The sequence below is a fragment of the Xiphophorus couchianus genome, chromosome 17, assembly GCF_001444195.1.
Source record: "Xiphophorus couchianus chromosome 17, X_couchianus-1.0, whole genome shotgun sequence".
Lineage (NCBI taxonomy): Eukaryota > Metazoa > Chordata > Actinopteri > Cyprinodontiformes > Poeciliidae > Xiphophorus > Xiphophorus couchianus.
The window spans coordinates 8494203-8520237 of record NC_040244.1 but is presented as its reverse complement, the minus strand read 5'-3'; the positions used below and the strand labels follow the sequence as shown (position 1 = coordinate 8520237).

The 26035-nt window shown below is 37.7% G+C and overlaps 1 protein-coding gene across 1 annotated transcript in view; it reads right to left on the bottom strand.

Annotated features, from left to right (window-relative positions):
• The window catches only part of pawr (PRKC, apoptosis, WT1, regulator), a 58731-nt gene extending 33569 nt beyond the window's left edge, over positions 1-25162 (bottom strand). The window contains exons 1-2 of the mRNA XM_028043813.1: positions 25009-25162; positions 24069-24757 (exon numbers count right to left, since the gene is read on the bottom strand). Coding sequence (XP_027899614.1) covers positions 24069-24644 — 576 coding nt within the window. The 5' untranslated portion in view covers positions 24645-24757; positions 25009-25162. The remainder of the gene's footprint in view (positions 1-24068; positions 24758-25008) is intronic.
• Between the last annotated feature and the right edge of the window lie 873 nt (positions 25163-26035).

Sequence of the window (26035 nt, the reverse complement as noted above, 5' to 3'; positions counted from 1 at the left end):
TAATTGTTACAAAAAATTGGTACCAGAATAATGATATTTTTTCCAACTGCTCCTCTGGGCAAACCTAAAGCTCTGAATAGCAAACTCTCTTTTGAGTTTGATGGTTTAGGATCAATTGGATACAAACACATTCCCCATTCATTCAAAATGCATATTTTGGATGCATCTCTAAATCTAATTGAAGCAGCTTTGGATGCCACTGCTCTGATCCAGATGTAACAGTTTGTCAGCTGTAATGGATCACCAGCAGCTGACTCTCTGCCAGGACATGATGGGATATCCTAAATGCAGCAAAGGAAGGCCAAAACTAAAATCTGTTTGACGTTAAATACGATGAAATACAGCTACTGAAACATGCCAAATTTAAAGTGCACCTCATCAGGTATTTGGCTCAGATTTGAGCTTCATATTGCATGACAACCTGTGTGGCTGAGCCCATATGTGGAATTCACTGTTGATCCCATCAAGGCAGCCCCTCCAAACAAACAGAGAGAGTACCACCTACCTACCGCACAGCACAGCTGGAGAGAGCCCCTGGGATGACTACAGCTACGACTGACACGGGAAAACAATAAGCATGACACAAAGGCAACACTTCTATTTAAAGCCAGCATCTGCCATCCTATTCTCTGTGCAATACCATTCCTCGAATATTATTCCCCTTCATGATGCATTACTTCTTCTGCAGAGAAAAGGACCTTTCCAGAGGGAAGAGAGAACAGGCAGGAGGCAGATACATCAGAGGATGAGCCTTCTGAAAGAAAAGACATTGTGGCTTCTGACAGCATCCATTTTAAATGGCTCTATAAACAATGTTATGACAGCCAAACCATTTGGTACAATTTAAGACCAAAGGCATTTATTGTTTACACTTGTCAGCGCCCTTCTTTGCTGTGATAATTACAGAGAGATCACAGATTTGACACCATAAAAGTGGGATGTCAACATCAGCCAGAGGCAGATGCTCCGTCTGAGTCTGACTTGAGCCAACTGGGGACATGGGACAGTAACCAGATGCGATTCAACAGATGGGATGTTGATTCTCAGTCTGCAAACCCTTGTAAGTAATAAAGACAGTTAATGAGTGTTATATATCTTAAACTGTAGTGAGATTAATGATGGTACTAGTGTAGCGCTGGAATAAACTGAGGAACTTTAGAAAGAGATGCAATGTACTGGTGCGCTAGCTAACATGAGGGTGCAAATGTTACAACGCAAGACAATTTAGGTACAAAGATCTAAAATTAACAGATTGGATGGTGATTTATAATGATCCATTGTTAAAGCAACAACTTTGATTTAGACTAAGAAACAAATTAAAACACATTTGACATGCAGGTTAAATTAAATTTAAAAGAAAGAAAGTTAGGAAAATATATTTTATTTTAATAAAATGGCTTTTTCATGCAAGTACAATTTTTGTTTAGTTAACAAAACTTATGCTATTTTAATGAAGATTTTACGATGTCTCCCGATAAAAGCATGGGGAAACATTTTATTTTTCTCCCTAGAGACATTATTTCATCCTGCTGTTAAAAAAATAGCCTGGTTCTGGAGCTCCTTAATAGCATGCTCCATAATAGCATGCTTTGGAGAGCAACAGGTTAGCCACTAATCACTTCATTAAAAAAAACAAAAACAATTTATTATGAAGGCAATCCAGGACACTCACTCCTGTGTGCAAACAGAAGAAGAACCTTTGCAGGATTTTATCAAAAAGAAAAATGGAAAATATTTCTTTTCCTTCAACTTCTTAAGTTATCTAAAACTTGTTATCCCTACTTGTGTTAATCTGTCACATAAAACCACAATACAATATACTGAAATTTGTGGTTGCATGGGGGAAAAAATGTGAAAAAGTAGAAGGGGCTTCAATAATTTTGAGGCACACAGCAATGCTTTTGAAAGGCAAAGAAATCAGCATTTTTTAGCAGCAATCTGTCAGCGTTTATATTTCTTACCAAATAAAGAAAGCCATTTCTGTCCTATTTAGGATACCTTAGTCCAGAAACTTGCCTAAGCTACTTAATGTTTTTGTCTCTTTAGTGCAGCTTGAATAATCTTTGACAATCTAGTTACCAAAAAGAAAAAAGGTTCTCTCTTAGAACTGATGGGAGTTAGGAAGAATTCAAGCAGTTAAGAGAACAGCAAACAAATTTCCAGAATTAAGAAATTAATCTCAAGTACCTTGGTAACAAAAGTAAGACTCTAGACTTTAGACGGAAGGGTAATTGGTGTGAAAAAGTCTGAATAGTGAGCAACAAGCCCGGATCCAGTATCAGAGGAATTTCAATGAAGTGCAAGTTGATCCCCAGAGTCTCGGCAGCGGGACATTCATCAAGTTTCTGGGAGTTTGCTTTGGCAGGTTACACCACATTTTCTCTGGAGTCGTCTCTTCTTGCCAGCACAGAGGAGTAAGCAGACGCTTGGGAAAATAACTGCTTTTTTTTTTTTTGCGAAGCTGCCGAACATGAAAAATTTCATCTGGTAGGATTATTGAAGCTATGTGGCCACTGACTGCTCCGGCCAAACCAGAATTGCAATTCAATTCCACATGTAGTGGAGTGAAGCAACCTCAAGCAAAAAAACACAAATCCAGAGACATCGTCTCGACTTTGCAATAAAAGAATCGCAGAGATCATCATGACATGACTGGTTCCTGGAGAGAGCTGCTGTTCAAATAGGCGAGATATTATCCATACAGCAAACAGACAGGCAGCCACATTTAACTGGCAGGTAGAGTCTTATCTGACGTCAACAGGCATATTTCAAAACACAAAACAAAAAAGCAGCAGAGAAGATGAAAGAATTACTCATCTGGTGAGGCCGCGAGTTTCCTCTGCATGCCTTCCATCAGACGGAGAACAAACAGGATGTTTTTCCAACACTGGAATCTTACCAACTCTTCTTTTTCTTACATAAACAAGTGTAAGTAGTTTAATAATGCTCTGATAAAATGTTCTGAATATTTCAAAGTTGAAAAAGAAAATCCACCTTACTAATGTATGGTAATTCTACTAAAACAATTTTTAGATTTGAATTTCAAATGGTTTGCTTTTCAAAGTATCTCATTCATTCTGTCTGGAGTCAGTTGCTTCATCCTCTTATTCAAAGTCTCTTCTTCCTTTGTGGATTTTCTTACCGTTACCAGCAATAATGTTTATATAAGGTTTAACTCAGAGGTCAAACACTTTGAGAGCTTCTGCAGAAACTCAACCAATCAGGATGCTGGATCTTGCATAAACTTTGCTATCATGACAATGATTCTCTAAAAATATCTGGGTACTAGACATAAATCAGGGTAACAATTTACTAATCTAGTCACACTTTAGGTACACATTTTGCTGGATATTTAACATTGATGAAACACTTCTCGGATTATGTTGAGATTAAATTTTACAATGCAGGACTACAGGGAAGAGACAGAGGAGTTTGTTTGTCTCATATTCCTACAACATAGTAACAGATTTGGCAAATATGTAAAGAACATTTCTTATATTTCATTAATTACATTTGCTTACTTGCTTCCGATTTGTGTCATATAATTATACAATTTGACTGCTTTTATTATTTTATACAGGCTGTAAACTATAATAAAATTTACCCTGAAACAGGAAGTGATACTACGTGTCACATGGAAAATAAAGGCAAACAGATCTTTAAGTAAACAAACATTTTACTGGCACTGAACTCGACTGCACCCATTAGTTTCTATGAGAGAATATCACCCATAAACTCCTTGCAAAGCTTAGAAGACAAGTGAGTAAAAAAAAAAAAGGTTATCAAGTCATTCCTTCCCAGGCTTAAAAGATCATTTAAAAAATGCTAATTTTCCCATTTTGAAAAGAAAAAAGTCTAAGTTAAGCCATTTTCCCTTCCTCCTATTTTCAGAGCTAAGTTTGTATTGCTCAGAACAACCTTTGAGGAAAAACTCAGCAAATTTCAACTTGGTAAAGTTCCCACATGCATGTATAAATGGATGGACAGATTGATGGATTGATTATAATTGACACTATAGCCTAAGGATTATTCTTTTCCCTTTTTAACACCTATTTTAACTTAAAGTCAAGTCGGCATAAGGCATTTGTAAGTGAGATTTGTTGGTGACTTGTAACGTCTAGAATCATTTTTTATGCAGTGGTATGTTTTACATCTAGTTTCCCTTGCTAAATAATGCAAAATTGTTTAAATGCATTGCTGCTGCTTGCTGTTGAAGTTTTAATCAACTCACTATAGTGAGTCTAGTAAAAGTGAATTCTTAGTTACTCGACACCATCTGCGCTGCCACTTGATACACTGGACGTGTTCTGGTAATCTATTGAATTTAAAACCACAGAACGGCTACGGTGCAACTACCGACAAAGCTTTGGCTACATAAGCTGCTCTGAGGAGAGCAGTTTGTTTTATTTTGACACAGACACACAGCAGGAACTGAAAACTTGGAAACCCTGAAATCTGTATTGATGAAAGGATGAAAATAACAAGATATATATAAGGGAGTCTGGCACAGAAACTGCAGCATGTTAAATGACTGAAGCAGATATTTAAGCAGTCAACCTTCCCTTCCTAATGAGTTTCAGCTCTCACTGAAGAAGCTGCATGTTTTCCCTCTAATACACAGCATGTCACATCAGGAAGAGACAAAGTCTTCCGAGTTTGACAAGATGGGAAAAATGAGAGACAAACAGCCCAATCAGTTACAATCAGCTACAGATGATTGAAATAATTTAGTTTCCACACAAAAATATTCAAATTCACTGAATGATAAAACATTTGAATAAATTTGCAGTTTCGGGAAAATATATGACAGCTGATTTAAATGACAGCCAGTACCAACGTTTCTAAATCTAGGATTCTCTCAAACGAAAAACAATTATACAAAACCAAAATAATTAACCCGTTGCTGAAAAAGTAATAAATCAAACTGATTATTTGGTTTCCAGCAAAAGATTTCTGAAGTTTCACATCATCTCAATACTCTGCAGTCTGCTTTCTTCTGTTGGTATTTCATTTCTAAATAATCTACAAACTCTACAGGAGAGAAAAAAGGCAAGACTAATGAAAAAGGCACTCCGCTGCAGGCAAAGCCATCAAGCCAAGCGGAGTCTGGTATTTATTTATTTTTTTAATGAAAACAAGACTGGACCAGATGAACAGTAAAGGTTTACTGATGGAAAACAGAATTGCTGGAAATAGTAAGTTTAAGCTAAGAATAAATCTCCTTCCTTTAGGAATCATGCAGCTTTCATGCAGATGGTTTTTCAACTGTACAGTAGTAGAGTTTATTTTCTTATAAATAAATCTAATAAAGTCACTAAAGAACATGGTGCTACTGTCTGCATACTTTAGGGTCAAAGAGGGGCATTGAAAGAAAATACATGACCTTTTGATGTTTTTTGCAACCCTGATGCATTTTATTGGGTTTTATTTCATGACCATCAATAGTGACAGCGCATCATGGTATAGCGATGTATTTCCTATAAGCCAGGTGGTCAGAAGTGATTGAAGATATGAAGCAGAGTAAGAGAAAACCAGTCTGAGGCTGAAAAAGATTCAACCACAGTCCAAACTAATATCAAAATACAGAATTTGTAGAATAACTTTAGAATTTACACCAAAGATAAATGGCCAAAAAAGTAGTGTACAATTGTGATGTGGAAGAAAAGTTAGTTTATCAAATCTCCATCATACCGTGGTGGAGGTTTTATTTTAATCAGTCAGGAGATGGTCAGAGTTAAATAAGTGAAATGCAAGGCAACCCTGCAAGAACACTTCTTAGATTTAAAACCTGAACTGGTCCTTTTCCAATAATGACATTATGTGCCAGAACAGCCCAGTCAAAGTCCAGACCTAAATGAAACTTGAAGACTGCCTTTCACAGGCATTAAATCTGACTTTTTGGAGCAAATTTAATGGTAATACAAGCATTCAAAATTTCAGCATTTAGATGTGCAATCTTGGTAGAGATACACACTAAAATACTTGCAGTTACTGCAATAAAAGGTGGATCAGGGGAGTTGAATCCAGATGGCCACTAAAACTTTTCATATTTAGGTTTAAAAAAAAAAAAACAAACAAAAAAACTTTCTTACACTTCAAAATTGTGCACACATTTTATTGGTCTTATAAAATCTATGAATAAAATATATACTTGTAGCATGACAAAATGTGAAAAAGTTCAGAGATTAATTCTTTTTCAAGGCTCTTATGATATTGTTTTATTAAAGTTCATAAGTTTAAATGTTGCAAATGGTGATGATACCAGAGGATGTTTTCCAAAATTTCAGACTCATTGTTCTCTGGTACAGCTTGTCCTGGATTACTGACTATGTCACAACATTCCCATCATAGCAAGGGCAGCAGACAAAATGAGGAGGTTGTTATGAGTTTCAGCTTTTCCTGGAAGAATATAAACATTCCCTCTTCCACCATCACTCTCAGTTGATTTTTTTATTTTTCAGGGGTGAAAGTGGGGACTCAAACTACTAATGTTCTACCATATTTTAACAAGCAAAACAAAAAAGCATGGCGCCTAATGAGAGCCAGGTGAATACAGCTGCATGGGTGCATTCCTGTCTGCTCTGCTCCACCCGGTGCTACATTGCCGACCAAACAAAAGCAACAATGAAATTTCCCTTCTCTGTTTCCTATGAGTCCTCTAATAATTTACTGCATCTCTGTATTTGCATATAAGTAAGAGAAAGATGTGGATAGGTCTGGTCTTCAAGTCTCCAGTTTTGCATCTTTTTCTAAACCAAAAAAAATAAAAAGTTAAGTGTTGATGGGTTTTTGTTGGTTGTGCAGGAGGCTCCACTTCTGCTTTGTGAACATAGTTCACAATTATTGTGATAAAGTAACGCTCTGGAACCTCCAGCATGCAGGATATCTACCTTAAATCAACAGATTGAGCAACCGTTATCATTTTAAAATTTTTGCCACTATTCACAATTGAAATTAGGTTCAGATTTTGACTATGGCATTCCAGTACAATATAGCTGACCCCCAAGATGGGCACCATAACTGTCCCTGAATAGCTAAAATCCCAGAATATTTGAGAACCCCTCTAAAAAAGCATATAACTGCTGCTTAATTAATACTGCAAATACCAAATGTATCTTAATGTGCATTCATACGCAGTGGAAACTGTCTTAGCAATAGCAAAGAAGCTGATATCTACGGTCTTCTTATTTCCACTCTTGGGGCTTCAGTCACTAAGCAACAAGGAAACTGAATGGTTTTTCTGGATTGGCTGCTTTGCAAACACCAGCCAGTAGCAGGTCAAGTAGCACTTCATCCAGGTATTTTAGTTTCCCAAGCTGTGTTTCCGTTCCAATATCCTTGACAAAAATAAAAATCTATGCATAAGTTTAACACTGAATATTTAACTACAACTTAAGTTGTAGTTAAGCTTCTGTTAGTCATAGTTGGAGAAAATGTTGCTTCATATTTACTTTGTAGTAAATTTAGCAAATTAGCTACAATGTACTCTTTGTGCTGTGTTCCATTTAACTCTGAAAATCAATGCAACAAGATATCCCTTGACTAGATTCATTACCGTTAGCAAAATCAGCATCAAATGAATCAGCATTCCACACATAGAGACATTAAATGAATACATCCAAAAAAAATTTAGTTACTTCTTAAAGAATGCTTACTGCTGAAGTGCAGTAAGCATTCTTACTGCACTTCACCACTTTTTAAATGTACGGAAGCAATACTGCATTTTGAGGATAGGGTTGGTGAGAAGCATCCAATTTTTTTCCTCTTGAAACTCTGACTTCAGGGGACCATCTTGAAATTGTTACTTCAAACATTGAGTGCAAATGGATTCTTATTTTGTGATGAAACAACAAATGAAAAAAGGTCCAACCTCTGTTGCGGTAGTTTTGAAACAGCCCAATGGGATAACTAAATTCTTCAAGAGTGAAGCATACTCTATATATTCTGCAAATAAATTAGCCAACGGTCCTTTATCTTAGATGATGACGCTGAAAAATAAGCCCTTGGATGAAACACTAACACATCTGATCTGTTCTGTTTTTAAAAGCAAATGAATGAATAAATATTTTAACTGGTTTAAAAACTTTCTGAAGCTTACAGCACTGTGCATTTACAGTCGAGGCTTGTTATGAAGGTTTTCTCACTTTTAACCAAACTAGAAATTGATTCAGCTGCTTCATGCAAAAGTAGACTCGAATCATTTTGGTTGACCTGAAAACACTTACAGTAGCTACAGAGCAGAAAGTCCAAGAAATCTGACAAATCAACCTTAAATTAAAAAAGGGACAAGACAGAGAATTATGAAGACAACAAACTATAAGATAATTAGCTGATGGGAAGCTAGTTGTAGATGGGAATGTCGGAATACTTGTGTTTTCTAAAGCACGCAGTGAAAACAACATCTTGTGAAAATCTTGCTGAAAATTGTGATAACATTGTTTTACAATTAACCACATATTTTTATACTTTTTTGAAAGTAGCTTAAATGGAAATTTGAGCTATATTTCAGAGTTTTCTTTTTTGTAAATGGTGGAACCATGAAATTAGTTAAGTGAAGTTTTCAGAAGGTCTAAGTGTTTGTTATTCATGAGAAAACAGATTCTTCTCATGAGACTCTGGGAAAATTACGGGCAAGGTGAATAGACTGTTTCTTTTTCTCACCTCAACTCTGAACAGAAAAGGCTCCTTCAGTCCACCATTCCTACACAACCCCATGGGCTGCAGAGGCTTATCTTGCACAGCAGAGTTAAGAAACACAGCAAGAGGGGTGGATTTGCAAGAAGAGCAGGAGGGGTGGGGAACTGGAGTGAGAGACTGAGTGGAGGGAATTAGTTCAGGATTTCAATAATGGACATCCTTGGAGTGAGCCCAAATGCCCATCACTGAATGTGGAAGGGCAGTATGCAGGGTGGAAAATAAAGAGATGAAGACAAAGAGTCCAAAGCAAATGAATGTTCATCCAGGCATGACCTGCAGCCAAATCAAAGAGCACTATTTAAAATTTAAACTCATACAACCTTACCGAGTTGGGTTTTTTTGCTACAGCAACTAAAACAAATTAAAGCAAATAAGAGTCTTCTATTTCCAGAATTATAGCTCTGTATCAGTTGTTTGAAGTGTCACTCCAGGAAAGCAGGGCAGTTCTGACATTTAACAAAAAGCATTTGAAAGCAAATGAAGAAACTCGTATAAATACTTTCCCAGACGGAAATAAAAGCATGCAACAGGTCAATATTTGTGTCTCCTGTTGTAAATAATAATAATTCAGAGTTATAATGAACATATTCACATAATCTCTCCCATTGCATTTGGGAGACATTTGTCTTTTTAAAATATATCAGAAAATGCACAAAATCAGTCTATGCAAAACAAAATTTGCATTCCAAAATGCTGTTATAAACTAGTGAATATATTTTATTCTCAACGTACAACAACAGAAACAGGCTACATCTTTAAAGGATTCTTCTTTTTAATCTTCAGACTAGAGTTATCTTGAACCAAAGAACATTCAAACAATCTGCAAATTATGTTTTATCAGTGTTTCTTGCTCAGTGGCACAAGTTTCCAGCATTCAGTGATAAGACTGCAATCCAACTGGGACTGCATGTTTGTGGAGGCTGTACTGCTGTAATAATCTCACTAAATGTTTATGACTGTTCCACCATTCCCAGAGGAACTCAGCCTCCATCCACTGACATCAGAAGCTTTGTTCTCTCATCTCAACACTTCCTGTTTGAAGAAAGTTTCCTGTGCTCTTAAAAGCAATATAAAAACGGTGCACTACAACCTCTAACTTCTCCAAAAGCTGGATTTTGGCTATAAAAAAATGCCAGTGCAAATGGTACAATTCTGACTTGAGCCAAAAAGTCTAGCTCCCTGTTTGGGGGAGATGCCCTACTTCAAGAACAGCTAATTAGCAAACAATATATTTTGGATTTTGAGTCAAATTATCACATGATTATAATACCAGTCCCACTGTAGACATCATCATTTTGGATGAATGGATGAACAGAATTAGAATATAAATAGACACACAAACCTATGGATGAATGGATGGGCAGATGGATGATAAACAGATGGACAGAAAAAGTGAATAATGGATAAATAGATGGATGAATGGGCACATGATGGAAAACTTAATTGACAAACAATGGACAGAAAAGCACTAAGAAATAAAATTTGGTCCACACATCAAGACAAAAGGGCCAAACCATCCAGAACGTTAATCTAATTTACCAAGCCTCGGTTAAAATAAAAAGGTATTATAGGAGAGAACAGAACAACAATATCCCATTATGCTTTTACTTGTAAGTGGGGATATCTCATGGACTACACCTTGGTTTTCTTGCCATGTAACATAATCCTTAGATATCGGAAACCGTTAAAGCATTTTTTGCATTCCGGCAGAGCAGGGGCAGGTCTATTGTGTACAGAGGCCATTGTGTTTGTCCATTGGCAGACACTAAACCAGACCGTGAGACATGCTAAGCACAGCCGGGACTCCCCACCAGCAGCTAATAGCTTGGGCTGGGAAAGGTTACTGCTTGTTCAACACACAGCTTTTGAATCAGCTCAACGTTCACCCCTAGTTTACTTTTACAATTGATGAGCATGACTGAAGCCACAAATGGTCTTGGAGAGGAAAACCTGGCTTGCAGAACAAGCAACTGCGCAGAACAAACAGAGTTTCTGGCAGGATACTGCAACTGTGAAACAAAAAGGACAGAAAAAAAATGCAATTTCACACAAACTACATCAGAGGACGACTGAATCAAGAGCTGGTTCCTTTCCGGTCTGTTGCCTTCTGCTGTACTGGACAACAAATAAGACTTATTATACACCATTTACAGTTCTGAAGTGGACAAAAACTTCACATACACTCATAAGGAGAATGAATGTGATTATTTATGAAATCAATTATGTATGTAAATCGCCTTTTTGGGGAGAGGACTGATGTACAACTTAAATGCTCTTTTTATAAATCAATTTGGTTCATCATTTTTCTGTCATCCAAACATGGTGATAAACAGAGTTAAATATTTGCATATTTAACCTCATTAATATTTGGATAGATTATTGAGTCACCTTTTAGGACTGACAGAAGAAAAATAAACCTAACCCTTTAGTCAGAGAAAGCTGGGGACATTGACCCAGTTGTAGACAGATTTATGTTATTCATTTTTGTGGGACTCTACTAATGTATGTGATATTGAATGAATACTTTAATCATGTATGGATTTAAGAAAAGGTGAAAAATTATCTTTAAAATTCCAGATTCATTAGGACATTCAGGGCAATTAAATACCTGAGTGAACATCAGTTAGTCTTTCTGCTGGGTGCATCATTTTTCAGAATAAAACATTTAAAGTAAAAATCAACCCAAGCCTCATTATTGAATACTCAGAACATTAGTCTATTTTAATCTGTGATTCTAAGTTAAGCAATCTCATGTAACTTATAAATTATCCATAGAATCAGACAAAAACTTTAACACAAAGAATCAACTCTTTTCATGTTTAACAAGTTGATAATGCTTGAATAACAATAGCTGTTCAAATTGTTCCAATTAACAATGCTAAAAGTTACTATAGAGACACTGGGTGAATGCAGATGCATTTTATTCCTGGCTCTAGCTGAAAGTCAAATGCATCTTGTGCAGAATAAAAATTCTTACATGGCTGTACTCTTTACATCCAGGGAGGTGTCAAAGTAATTTCAGGGGATTCGCTTTTTCCGTCCTCCAGATAAAAGTGACACAATACCAGTTTCTACTTGATTGCGTGACCTTTCAGGTCTGACACAAGGAAGATAAACCTAACCCTGTAGTCAAAGAAAGCTGACCCGTTCATTTTCCCCAAGACAGCTTCACATTGAGCTGTAGGGTTAGCCGTGAAAAAAGAAGAAAATGAAGGGAAACAAGCCCTCACACACTGCTGTAACTCATGTTTACTCATGAGCTTGAAGCCTGCAGTTTGTAGATGCAAACAAATGGCTGTGCATGCATGCAGACTCGCGATCAGATTCACTGATGAGCTCTTTGAGGAGATGGTTGAAGACAGCAGGGTTTTATTTGAACTGGAGGAGGGCTCAGATGGAAAAAAGAAAATAATCCATTTGTGAGTGAACGCCAAATACCAGAAGAGAGATGAAATACAGGAGAGGGCAGAGACAAAAATACAAACAAGGTGCTGGTGGGAAAATGGAACTCAAAACATACCTAACAGTCAAAAAGGAATGGGTAGTGATGAAAATCTCATCAGTCATGGTGAACGGAGAAGTTTCATTGGTCATAAATCTTTCAAAATGCTTTTAGTGCCATGGACAAAAAGGTTAATACCCACACAAGAGACACCTATGGACAGAATCACTGCTGTATTTAGCTTTCTCTGCACATCAAGGCATGACAGAAACATTTGCCTGGATCTGGTCAAAACCACTTTTTCATTTTCTCTTCTCACATTTGTTTTTTTTGTTGGAAATATTTCTGTAGTAAATAAAAAAACAAGCATAAGACTTCAAAACATCACCCTGACATCCAGAGTATTACATTGCCATAGACAACTCAGTGAACATCTTGCATTGCAGGGCATGCATGACACACAAAGGAAAACATAAGTGAACAAATGTAGAGGGAAAATGGAGAATAGAGAAAATTACACACAGTTTGTATACTGTTATATCTACTGTAGTGCGTTGTGAATAAGCCAAAAATAAAAATAAAAAAATCATACTTCTGGTATTCTTTGTGCCTAAAACAATCTAAAGCTTCTTTTTTTTAAATCTCTAAATAGACAAGAATGTGACTGTTAACCATCTCTCTGTTTGCATTTCTAAATGCCTCTGTTAGCTTAACAACAAGTTTAAACCAATGACTACTGGTGACCTAGATATAAACACAAGGTTGACGCATCAGATCCAAACATCTGAGCCAATGTAGCAACAAACCATGTGTCAGAGTTGGACAAAAGCGGTTTGGAAAAACACACAGTAGCTTTGAAGATTCCTGGTGTAATCCTGTGAAGAATGCAGCATCTAAGAAGCACTAAAACTTAAGGTGAGAGAGGATCAGACTAAAGCCTGGTGCAGACTGATTTCACACCACACTGCAAGCTACATACAACTCTGACCAGCTGAATATTCTAAATATCACGCAGCATGACTTGTTGCTGCAGCAGGATCATGTCAAAAACTAAGATATCAGTCCAAACTGATATAAAGATAGAAAGTTTCAGGACCAAATTAGAGGTTTGTGCTTCCATCACACGACCACCACAGACCATAAACTTCACCCTACATCCAGAGATTTTATTTCCTTTCAGTGTGAATCTATGTGCACTTATGTGTAAAGCTTTAGCAGCTGGTAGTTTGATTTGTTCAAGAGTACTCATGTCTGTTTCTCCAAACTGAAACCCCAAAGACGTTCATTGCGGTACCCAGGCAGGTTCCAGGTATATCTAGAGGATATACAGTAATATTTTCTATAATAATCAAACAACTCGGAGGACTTCACTTTAAAAAAAATGGAGAAAACCTAAGAGTGTGGAAAGTCAAAAATAGCCAAACCCCAATTGTATCCTTCTTAAAGGCTACATATGTGAACATAGTGCTTCCAATACAGAGAACACCAAATATTTGTGAATTTGCAATTGAATGCATCCTGGAATATAACCTTGAATACTTACAGGAGAATTTATCAAACTTTCGTCATTTGTCAGACAGATTTATAGGTTCATGATGCCAGCCAGAGTCCAGATAATAAAACTATTTCTCATGGCATTTTAGGAAGGGTTTGGTGGCAAAGCTCAGAAATCTTTACAATGATCATGAACCAAGCTTAAAACCATGAATAAACCAAATAAGTTTGAGTTCATGATAAAAAGGAGAGCTGAAGCAACCATCCTGGTTCCATTGTTTATTCTAATTAAAGCTAACTCATTGTCACATCAGGTCTGGTGACATAGTCTTAATACTCAGAATGTCTCAGTTGCAAGACCAAAACAAAAAAAGAAGTCAGTTAAAAGCTTACTAGCTAGTACCTTTTTACAAGTTGCACCATAGAATTTTCCCTGTTGAAAGTTTTCTATGCAAGAGTCAAAACCAATCTGTGAGAAATAGAAGAAAGTTAGTTTCCTTTTTGTGGGTGGTACAGTGTAAATCCCAACCTCAAAGCAGGAACTGCACTGATAAACACAACTCTACACACATTCATGGGCAAACAAGGGAACTGGAGCTTCAGGGTATGACGGTAGGCTGGCCCTTCACTCAGCTGAAGGTTTCAGGCTCCTTTGTTGTGGGGAAAAGGCCTAAAGATCAAGGCTTTGTGCATTTGGCAGGTTAGAGCCACATATTTATTCAGTTTTAAAGGTTCAACTGCATTCCTGAGCTGTTTGACTGAGCACAGCTTTTAATGTGTCTGAAGTCAAACTTTCTATTGCCCCATGTGGACATTTTAAGGGAGCCACAGGAAAATATTTACTATCTCAGCAATATTGAGACAGGAGGAAATGTAATTATTCAGCTAATTAAAGAAAATATTTTCACTTCATCCCAAAATACCAAACAAACTTAAATGTTTTAGTTAATAAATCCTATTCATTTTCACTTGTGAAACACGTGTGCCAATGGAATCAGTTTTAAATTAAAATGCAGGCCTTCAGCAGTGCTGCTAAAGGGAGGTACTACTTTCCAAGGGAAGCAAATTATGCAGCTGACACTCCTATATCTGAGATTTTCACTCATAACTTGAGTAGAAAAAAGAAAAATATACTGATTCATCATCTGTTGGTTGCAGGTTAAGCAGTGTGTAGAACCAGTTTGCCCATTAGCAGCATTGTTAATCACATGGGAAAGAGTTTGAGCAAGTTACATGGTGACATAACCCAGAGGCAGAGCGTGAAACCTGTTGGACTGCAGACAGAATCGGTCTGTTGATGTGCAGTCACTCAGACTAACATAACTGGATCTTATTGTCCCTCCTGCAATAAAATGGCATGAGTGAACAGAACTGTGACTTAGCCAAGCAGAGGAATCACTGGTTTTGTTTCAAATGAAAATTTAAGTTAGGATACGTTTATAATGTTTGAAAGTTAGACATCTTAGAAGGGGCCACTCCCTTAGTGAAACCATCAACAGCAGTGTGTTAGTTAAAATCCATTTTATAAAACTTCCCATTTTATAAATGATATGAACAAACTTTTATGATTAAGAAACATAGTTGCATCATACAAAAGACCCTAAGATTAGAAAATGCAAACCACAAAATAGAAGACAAGTAAGTCTGGCTGGTAATAAAGTTTATAACTACTGTAACCAAACAACATCTACTTCACTAATGTTGGTTCTTCGACAAAAAAACAGATCTGCTTGTAACAATAAAAATGCCAAAAAGAAGATTAATAACTTTACTAACCTGTGGTTGTTTATTTGGTAAGATATTTTTCAACTACCTGGACACCTAGCTGCATCCGCTTTGACCCCATGACCTTTGTTTTACCAGATAGTCATAAAAGATTTTAAAGTGACAATTTAATGTAGGGAGTTAATGTGTCTTCACTAACCAAAAGTTAGTGAACCAAAAGTTTCTATGATTTAAAAATATGTTTTAAAACCAAATAAATCAACTGCATAGAATGCAACACGTGAACCTACACGTTTGCACTTCTTGTAAGAGTAATTAAAGATCTTCACAGTTTGCAGAAACGCAAACAAATCCTATTTATCATTTAATCAATCTAGATTTAAGTTTTCCCTGGTACTGATTGGCTGAACCCCTAAAAGCAGAAATAAGGAAGATCATGGATGTTAGTTTCTGCAAAAGTGTTAAGATGGCTTCCAGATTAATGCAAAGTACAGGAATGTTGAGTTTTGAACAATGAAAACGGGCATCTATACGTGTATTTAGAAGGGTTCTCAAGTATTCGTAGATTTGAGCTACTTGCAGTGGGCCATAAACCAATTTCAATACCATTGCATTGCTTAAAATCCGCAACATTTTTAATAATATAAATTACCAGGTTTGGATGTGGGTGAAATTTCAGAAAACACAGTTGGTGTTTGACTGGACATAAAAATTTTCTAAAGTAAAATGTTTCGTTCCCAGTGACAACACAGAGACCTGGGGGAGTCCAATTGAGAATTTATTACCATTTAAGATACTTTATAGTCAACCACTAGTGATAATTAATGTGTACTGCATCTGAAAGATGTTCTTTGACTTAACGACTGTACATCTTTCAAGCATTGCTTTACTTGCAGAGTTGAATTTATGTGCTTGTAAAAATCTCCCTTCAGTTATGCAAGAAGATGCTAAAATTATTCATTGACCTAAAGGGATTTGGAAAAAAGCAGTTTTATGGAACAAGAAGGAAACCGGCAAACCAAATTTGAACCAAACATTAAAAAAGAAAAGTGGGAAGAGGGACATCGGGTTCTCCAAGTAATTCTACTTTAATGAATACAAACAGACAAGCCTCCCAAATGCCTAATCATGCAGAGTGGCCTGATTAGGGCTGACTCACAAAATTCCCCACAGTCTCCAGCAAAGAATGCCCGACAAATAGGTTACACGTTACAGATGCACAGAAATCACTCCTAATCCTCGACTCGGTTACTTAAAACCCCCCCGCAGAGCGAGAGTCTTGAATGTCTACATACCCGGCGGCAGAAAAATCAAGAAAAAAAAAACACCACCCACGACTGCACGACAGCGGCAGACTTCATTTCAAGAAGAGGAAGCATGAAACCGATTAATTCTTATCCCTGCTTGCCTCCTCAAACTACTAGGATTAAAATCCCACGTGGTGCATTTCTGTAAACTGCCTCCACAAACAAATGCCAAGTCATATTTGTTTCAACTTAAAATCTGGTAATGAAGTACCAAACAAAAAAGACCGCGTAAAACGGTGCAAAAATAAAAGAAGAACTCATTTGAACTTTCAGGGCAAATAATGGCCCGAACTGAAGGTTAGCTCAGGGCAAAGCTATGCACTTTTACTAAGAAAACAAATAGACTGGGTTTGGCTAAATATTTGCAAGAATTTTGTAAAAGAATCTTTTGACAAAAGCAAATACCAAAGAATCATCCACTTTGGGCTTCATTTGGACATTTTAAGCTAAAAATAGGATTAATGCAACACTACATCACTGAATACACATGTGTGTCCATAACAGGAACATACTCCAGTTAAAGATTATCTAGAAAGACAGCAATAGTGTCACTCAGGCATTAGCATTGACGTGTGCAATGCCTCAGACGTAAGCCAGATGCTTCCCTGTCAGGAAACTGCCTTCACAAACAGACAAGGGTCAGAACCAGTCCATATAGAGGCTGACCAAACCCTCAACTGATTTGACTTTCTGATAACGTTGGTTAAAGCTACATCAAGAGGAGGGGGAAGTCACGCTGCAACTAGGCATGCAGGCCAAGTCTCAGGTATTCTCAAAATGTGCACATTCCTGTGCAAGCCTCTGCAGGGGGGCATTTTATCCTTAAGTAATGATCTGCACTCTGCCCCAGGAAGTTTCTGGACTCATAACTAAAGAGCACCAACCGGGTAAGAGATACCTTGAACTTTGTAAGCAAACAGCAGCGATGCTTCAATAGCAAACAAAACGAGGGGTCTAGATGGGAGGTCTAAATGATTCATACCTCTTCAGCAGTTGTGAGTGAATGTAGGCCCAAACAATTGTGAATCTATCCTTTCACACAAGAGTCAAAATCTTCTGTCAGAGTTTTTGAATCATAGTTGGCTGAATAAGACAGAGTGGCTCTTAAAAATTAGGTTTGGGTCCATGACTACACCTGGGGTCCCGGTATGACCTGCAGTTTAAGCTGTGTTGAGTTTAGCAGAGTCCTGATTTCTAACCTGAAATTCTTAAGACAAAAACAAAAAACAATTAGTGTTTTCCACATTAGGCTGGAAAATATACATTTTTGGCTCTTATATTTATAAGACACTTGAGATTGGAAATTGCAAGTGACTGTGGTCATGTAGTAACACAAATATAAAACTGTATGTTATCAGCATATGAGAGGTGTAACATTTTACTTTTTTTGGGTCATATACAATAGTCAGTACAGGTGGTCCAAGAATGAAGCCTTGAGGAACGCCACATATCATCTTAGTTTAGTCTGATTTCTAACTGCCAAATAAAGTAGTCTGATAAATAGTGAGTATATGCTACTAAAGTAAAAAGAGAAATAATTCATAAGGCCTTTTATACAGCTTTAATAATTGTGGAGGGCACAGCATCACTAAACTGTAGATACTCTTCAGCTTACAGTGGCTGATTTGGTCACATCTGACAAAAAATGCTAGCCTGGTGAAGTATTAAGCTAATATGAACAGGCATTTATACAACTGTCTACACATGATGAACAATACCACGTGCCATGGCTCATTGCAGCGCTACAGTATGTTTTATGAGGTGCTGAAAGACCCTCAGGTGCAAGTGTGGAAAAAGGGGCCCGACTTTATTTCAGCCGTAGAGTGCTTTCTCTTTTCGTTTCCCCCTTCCTTTAAAACTCCCCTTAACTAATGTACAGAAGATTGAGATGGAATTTTTGTCAATCCTAAAATATTTTCAGTGACGGTAAATGGTAAGACATACCGTAAGAAAAAAAATTCCAGAATTGTTTCTGATAAGTCAACCAAAACATTCCTGCAACTTAAAGACGGAAAACAAAAACACTCGGCCTAAATAGCTCACTGCTTACCTACACTAGTGATTTAATCAATCTGCTATTTACTGTCATGATGGGCCCATCTTTGGAGAGGAATTAAAAGGATAATAAAACAAGCTCCACCATCTGAAAATTCCCCTCTACATTCTTTAACAGATCAACAAAAGTTAAAGAAAGAATTTTAAAATCTTCAGTCCACTCCCAGATACAACATGAATTGCTAATAGAGTTGGAAAATTTATTCTTTGCTGTTATTGATTTTATACTATTAAAAACAATGCGATAGATTTATTACAAAAGCAATTACTTCTCAAACATGCCAAACTTTTCAATCTGATTCACTCACACTTGTGACCTGCCTGTTAGAAGCACAACAATCTGATGGGTTTTTGATCAGAACATGGACTATATATAAGAAAAACACTCTTTGGGGAGGAAGTTGTTCCTGAGAGGAGGGAGGGAGGGAGGAAAAAAGCATCTAAAGTCTTACTCACAAACTTGTGGTTCATCTTGTGGTCAAGTGAACCACAACAATCTAAAAGGATATTCAGCTTGTGGTTTATTCAGGCTGCAAGAGAGAGCAAGACTTTCAATAGTTAACAGAAAGGCTCAGTGGATAGCAGCAAAGTTGCTGCTTGTTTATCCTTTTGAGCTTTCAACCAATCTGTTATGGGACATGCTAAATTTGTATATTAATAACCTCTTCAAACTACAAATTAGTTAAGGAGGGATGGACATTGTTTGAGGAACACACACAGATACTGATGTCCTAATGCTAAATACGCTAACCCCACTAATCATCAATCCTAATCCTATTTTAGCGCCTGCAGTCTTACACGAGAAGCTTGATATCACTTGCCATTAGTAAAAGAAACTGTTACAAATGTTGAACTGTTTCAGAATAAAATCATTTAAAAGGATTTACAAAAATGTACTCCAATACTAGAAAGTAAAGTGGAGTTCAAATATAATAAATCAAACATCTGGGTTAAGCAAGCCCCTATCTTGTCTTCTCCAATGGTCAGAGCATGTGGTTGTGTGCTGCATGGTAAACTTGTTTATCTCATCAGCAGAGCTGCAGGAAAAACTGGAGAGGCACTGATTGAGGTAATGCTTCTCTGCAGCTTCTCCCAGGCCTGAGAACTTTGATCACAGCCTCATGAACCTCAAAGCTTGTAAAAGCCAACACAATGAGCAACGAATACACCATGCGACAGACGGGAAACATGATTACATCACAGACGCAAATCTCTTCAGATAAGAGAACTCAACATTCCACAAACATTCTCTCATTTAAGTGCTTCTCCATTGCATAAGCTCTTTTTACAAAGGTCAGGGGTCAATCCCACCAAGAGTGCCCTCTATATTGAGGTTATTAGTGGGCAACACCATACAGAAGTATCTTTCTCCAACTGAGTATGGAGCTTTTATCATGCCATTATGGCCTCAACGGTCAGAATATTGGGTTCCCTGGATGCTCTGAAATTCCTCTCTGCAGCTTTTATTCTGCATAAAATGAGCAGGGAAGATAATCCCAGGCAACTCCATTCACACCTGTGCATTCATATTTACTTCACAAAGGGGGGCTTGTGAGAGAGGAGTCTTCATTTGCATGGTTTGCTTCTCATTTTAGAAAAAAGAGGGGAAAAGGAAGACTTACACACAGAAAATACATATAAAAGCACCAATGGTAAGTGTTTAATAGTTTTGCCTGATTTATCAGTGTGTTAAATGAACCCAGGCAGGTACTTTCACTATGGTAGTTATGGATTAAATCTGCCAGAAAAAACTTAAACACTTAAAAAATTAGACAGGAAAGAAACTAAAAGCTAAAAATTACATAATTTCTTTGTCCTTTACCCTCAAGTACTGCTAAAATTAATGCATTTTCATACATTTTCTAGTTCCTGGAGCCATAATATGACCTTCCTAAAATATCAAAGAATGGGAGAGGTTAATAATCAAAAAGATGGTTTTAATTAATTAAAACTTGTTTCACCCTTGAAATAAGTTATTGTTGCATTTATAGTTAAATATAAACTCACAAGCCACTTTTTCAGCACATGACAACAGTTCAATGCATTTAGACATCTGAACATGGTGAAGATGAATTACTGAAGTTTAAACTCTGTAGGAGGAAATGACTGTTTCTTTGAACATATCATGGTTGTAAGTGTCAAACGGTATGGACGAACCCATCTTCTAATGGTCATTTCTGTCAAAACAACGCACCATCTCACCACTCAAATTATCACAAACTCATTTTTTTAACATGACAATGAGTTCACTGTACCCAAAAGGGACCCAAAGTCACCAGATTTCTAATTGAGCACATCTGGGATGTGGTGGAACAAGCAATTCACCACAATGAGGTGCAGCTGACAAATGTTTAATAACTCAGATGCCATCATATTCAAATGTACCAAAATCTGTGGAATGTTTCAGACACCTTGCGGGTTCTTGATGCAGTAAGCAGGTCAAACAGAATATCTACATTTACTAAACTGAACAATGAATGTAAACCTGGACATTCCTCCATTCCGTGCCTTTAGCAGTTTTGTATGTCATCACAAGACCAGTGGTTTATAATCTGGCATGTAAACCTGAAAGATTTGAAACTAAGATTACAAAAAAAAGGAGAGAGAGAAGCGCTAAGAAATAAAGTACCACTACAGCTCTGTACTTGCAATGCTTAAGGAGAGCAAAACAACTTTATATGTAAATATATTTAAACTATTTTACTCACAATTCTCTACAAACTTTTTTTTTCTCAAAACAAACGTCCTTCTTGCTTCTCCTCTGTTTAGTTGTTCGCCATGTGGTATTATTGTTTTGATTTGGTTCCACCTTTTGTAGGGGAGTGTTTTTTTTTATTTTCACTGCACAAGAAATCACAAAAGTTTGGCCTAAATGCTGGTACACAAGATAAAATCAATGTCTCATACGCTACGTTAAGCAGGCCTAAACCATAGCAGAAGCAGGGACTGGCTGAATTCCTATAAATCAAGTTTTTTTATAAGAGATGAGCTCCAAAACCATAATTTTTTTCCATCATTAAATTCTTAAAGTTCAAAGTCCACATAAAGAAATTCCAGAGAAAGTGCTTTAGTGGCAGGAGTTTGATCCATCTGCATAATTAAAGATTAATCTAACAGTGTCCTCCCTTTCTGTTGCTGTGCTGCACTTCTCATTTACAATAGTTTGGTTTGCAGGTCAAATAATATTAAGCTAATGTTTTCTTTGATTTTTGAAAAGAAAATCCAAAAGCATTATATTATTTGCTCAGAACTGATAGACAGTGGCTGTCTGCCTATTTGCAGTTCAGTATTTGTGGATTTTTCTGTGGCTCGTCATTCTGTACTACTACTGGAATATTTCCAGATACTTCCCTGAAGCATATCTAAAACATTCAAAGTAAAATGCAGCCTGGGAAGCTGATCTACCTAGACGCAATGCTAGTTGACTCACAACGCAATTTATTTTAATTAACTGGTTCCCAAACTTTGACACAAAAATATAACAGCAGCAGCAAAACTTGACCTGGCTGCTGCAAACAAGAGTTGCTAATAAGCCAACTGAGCACTGATATAATTCAACAAAAGGCATAGTTCATCCACCTATAATTATAGTTTTGAAACTTCTACTGAAACATGGCCAAAACTGTGCAAATGCTTTTAAAAAGGTTATCTGAAGACCTCCCTTGTGTTGTTTTGTGACCTAGAAAGGGCTCCCCACCCTAACTTTATGCAGCATAAATCTAAGATACATGGCAACGCTCATTTGCTGAAGGCCAGCATTAAAGACGGGCCCATGTCCAATCTTCAAACAGTTTTGCTTGACACTACAGAGCATCTAATAACAGGATTTAGAGCACCAGCTGACAAACTGGTCAATCTCCAAGATTTGGTACACAGAAAGCACAGAGTTCTGGGTGGGTTGTGAAAGTTAGAACAAATGGAAAATGGGAAGGTTGTGGGCCACTTTTAATCCTAATAAAAACAGCTCACACTCCCAGCATTTCTGTATAATTTGAGTGCTTTCAGAGTACATAATCACAGCGGTGGCCCTCACTGGGTTGACTGGCACGGCTTCATATCAGAGTTCCTGCATGTGTCTGAACCACAGGAATCAAGCCAGGAGTGTGACATGATTTAAATTCAAAAACAATGAATGTGAACCGCCGCCTTCAAACACACACAGACGGAGACACACACCCCTCCTTCCTTCCCAGAGCTGCTTTCTTTTTTTCTCGCTACAGAGGCTCGATTAAACCAGACACATGTATGAGAGGAATTTGGAGTCTATTGAGGGAAAACAAGAGCTGGTCTTTGCTTCAAATCATTTATGGAAGTGTTACCCACACTGACCCCTAGGAATCACATTTCTGAGTAACAATTCTCTAAAACAGTCCCACGTTGCTGTATTCTTATGAGGAATGTTAAACATCTGAAGTTACAAAAGACGGAAAAACAAGGAAATGCAACTTTAGAACCATTTATATGGAGGCCAAACATGTGCTCATAATTTGCCTCAACTCCTGACTTTCTTGAATCCTCTTTAAGATGTTATTCATGAGTTTTACCATTTTAGATAACACGTGGCACAAATTTAGCAGCTTAAACATTTTCACAGAGTGCCTTGCAAAAGCTTTTCGCAATCACAAATTTGAGTGCATTTTTAATCAGACAAAATGTGGTGAAAAAAAAATTTGTAAATATAATTCTAATGTATTTGTATTCAATCCCCTTTTGGAAATCTTCAGCCGTGATTGCACTGCAATCACAGCTGTAGGATTTTAGGATGATGTTTCTCTAGCTGTACCATCACTATACTACAAGTGAAGGAATGGTGAGTTCAGGGTACCATGTTCCACATGTTTGCTGTGTCACCTATTTCAGTCTTAAAAAATCCTTCTGCTTCTTGTACATTTTAGCTGTTCTCTCAACATACCTGACTTAAGGCCTTTGCATAATTTTCTTTATTTTCTTTCAATCAGGTGTGCATCTAAAACATGCTGGACTCTGAAAACCAGGTGATTATTGACGGCTCACTCCATTAGTTTAGACTTTGATCAATGGTCTCTTTCTTTAAGTGACTTCAAAAGCCAGTAGAGTTTATGTAATGCTATAATGGCAAACATGAATACAAACACACCACACTTTTAAGATTTTTATTATTATTATTTTTATTATTATTTTTATTATTATTATACCATCCCTTTCCTTGGATTTCACAACAGAATGGCAGTACCTGTCATATCAATACATTGATCAAATCTCATTTTCAAAAATCTAGACTGTAAACAAATACTACCTCATTAGAAAAAGGTTAGTTGCTTCGGTGCATGGGAACTAAATAGAGATACAGCTCCATAAATCACACTTACCTCATTGGACGGTAAGCTGACAACACCTGTAGATCTCCTCTTTTCCCTTAACTTTCTCTTCTCAATCTGTCCTTTGCCCTTCCTTGCACTGGGACCTGCGTTTTTCTTCTCCTTCCCCTTGCTGGGTGATGGTGACGGACTGTCCTTGTCACTGTCATTATTGCACGCCATCATAGAGCTGGAGTCCGGCGAAGCGCACCAAGTCTTCTCCATCTGAGGCGGGGCCTTCTTCAGGTTGCTCCCCTGGGCGGCGGGGGTGGTGGCTGCGGGTGCGGCCGGGTGGTGCGCCTCTTCCTCTGGTCTGTTCAGTGTGCCACCGGAGGGGGACCGAGCCACCGGAGAGGAAGAGGAGGTACGACAGTTCCCCGCGGAGGCGCTTCGGTCCGGGTTGGTACAGAGCTCGGTGCCCGGCGGAGCGCCGAGGCGGCTGTTGCTGGTGCTACTGGCGGGGCTCAGGGGGACACCCGTGGCTTTTGCAATGTCCCCCAGCATTTTAGCCCTCATTTTCTCCCTTTTTGCCTTCCACTCCTCCAAAAAGTCAGCGGGTGCGTTTGACTTAAACCCGCCTGTAGCCATGATCCCTTTACTGCTTCGAAAGTTAGTGAAACTAAAGTTGAACGTAATGCAAACTTCCAGGTCTGGACAACCGTCCTAATGAAACCACATTCCTCAAGTGATTAGCTGCGGAGCTGTTGACAGGTTGAAGGAAAATAAAGTTAGTCTCGCTGGAAACAATAGCTAAAATGTTTTCAAACAACTAACAAACTAAAACGTTTCTGTCTCGCGCAGACGCTGTACAACGTACTTTCTTCAAAAAGTTAAAGCCTTTGCGCCCATTTAAACATCCTGTTTCAACTCGTTTCTATTAAAGACCCTATGCGGATATGCGTTAAACTCGCGAAAGTGAAAGAAAGTAGTGTAAAAGTGGAAGGAGACTCACCTGTCGGAGCTGTTTCAGTCGCCAAACTGCTCGTTCAGTCCCACCAGGTGTGACCGCGCTCGGCTCTGATCCGTGGCGCTGCGAGACGCTGCAGGGAGACACCACGAGCGCCACTGGTGGCAGCGGCGCTTCCGGTGTGGTGGTGAAAAACGTCACCCTGAAATGAAAAGCAGGAGGGAGGGTACGCGCACGTGATGGGCTACGATTTCTAAAAGTATATCTCATGCATACCTTTTTTTTTTTTTTTACCGTTTACTTCGCAGTAAGTAACAAAAAATTCGCAATGATTTTTTTTTCACACATCAACACAAAGAATGCATCTTTGCGAAATAAAATGAAAAAATATGCACAATTTTTAAAATAAAAAATATATTTATTCATCCCCTCGTTTACGCTTATGCGCATCATTAACCAAAATGCTTTCACAAGGCATCTAATTAGTCTATAGGAGCAATTTAATCTCAGTGTAAATACAGCTGTGAAGTGGCGGTGGAAGAGGTTTGCTTGAGAACATTAGCGAACAAACAACATAGTGAAGACAGAAAAACACAGAGGACGGGTCAGGTATCAAGAATAGGAGAAGCTCAGAAACTTAAATCATCTCACAGAGCACTGTTTAATCTTAAATGAAAACAACTGTAATCGTACCAAGTTTAACTTAAACTGACAGGTGGAGCAAGAAGAGCATTACTCAAAGAGACAGACAAGAGAAACAGACTCAGAAACTTTGAAGGAGTGGCAGAGTTCAAGAGTTCAGATGGAAAAATTTGTTGAGAGCAACAAGTAGTGCAATCTACAAATCTGGCCTTTATAGAATATCAAGAAGAATGCCATGGTTCTCTTCCTGTGCACACCAGCACCCAAAGCAAAGTCTATAAAAACATAAATTATATAGTTTTGTGTTGCCTGTCTTTCACAAAGTCCTGACCTCAGCCTGATAAAACACCATTTGGAGGAAGTAGAGTTGAGGTTGTGATCCTCTCATCCGACATCAATGTCTGACCTCACAAATGGATTTCTCAAACTT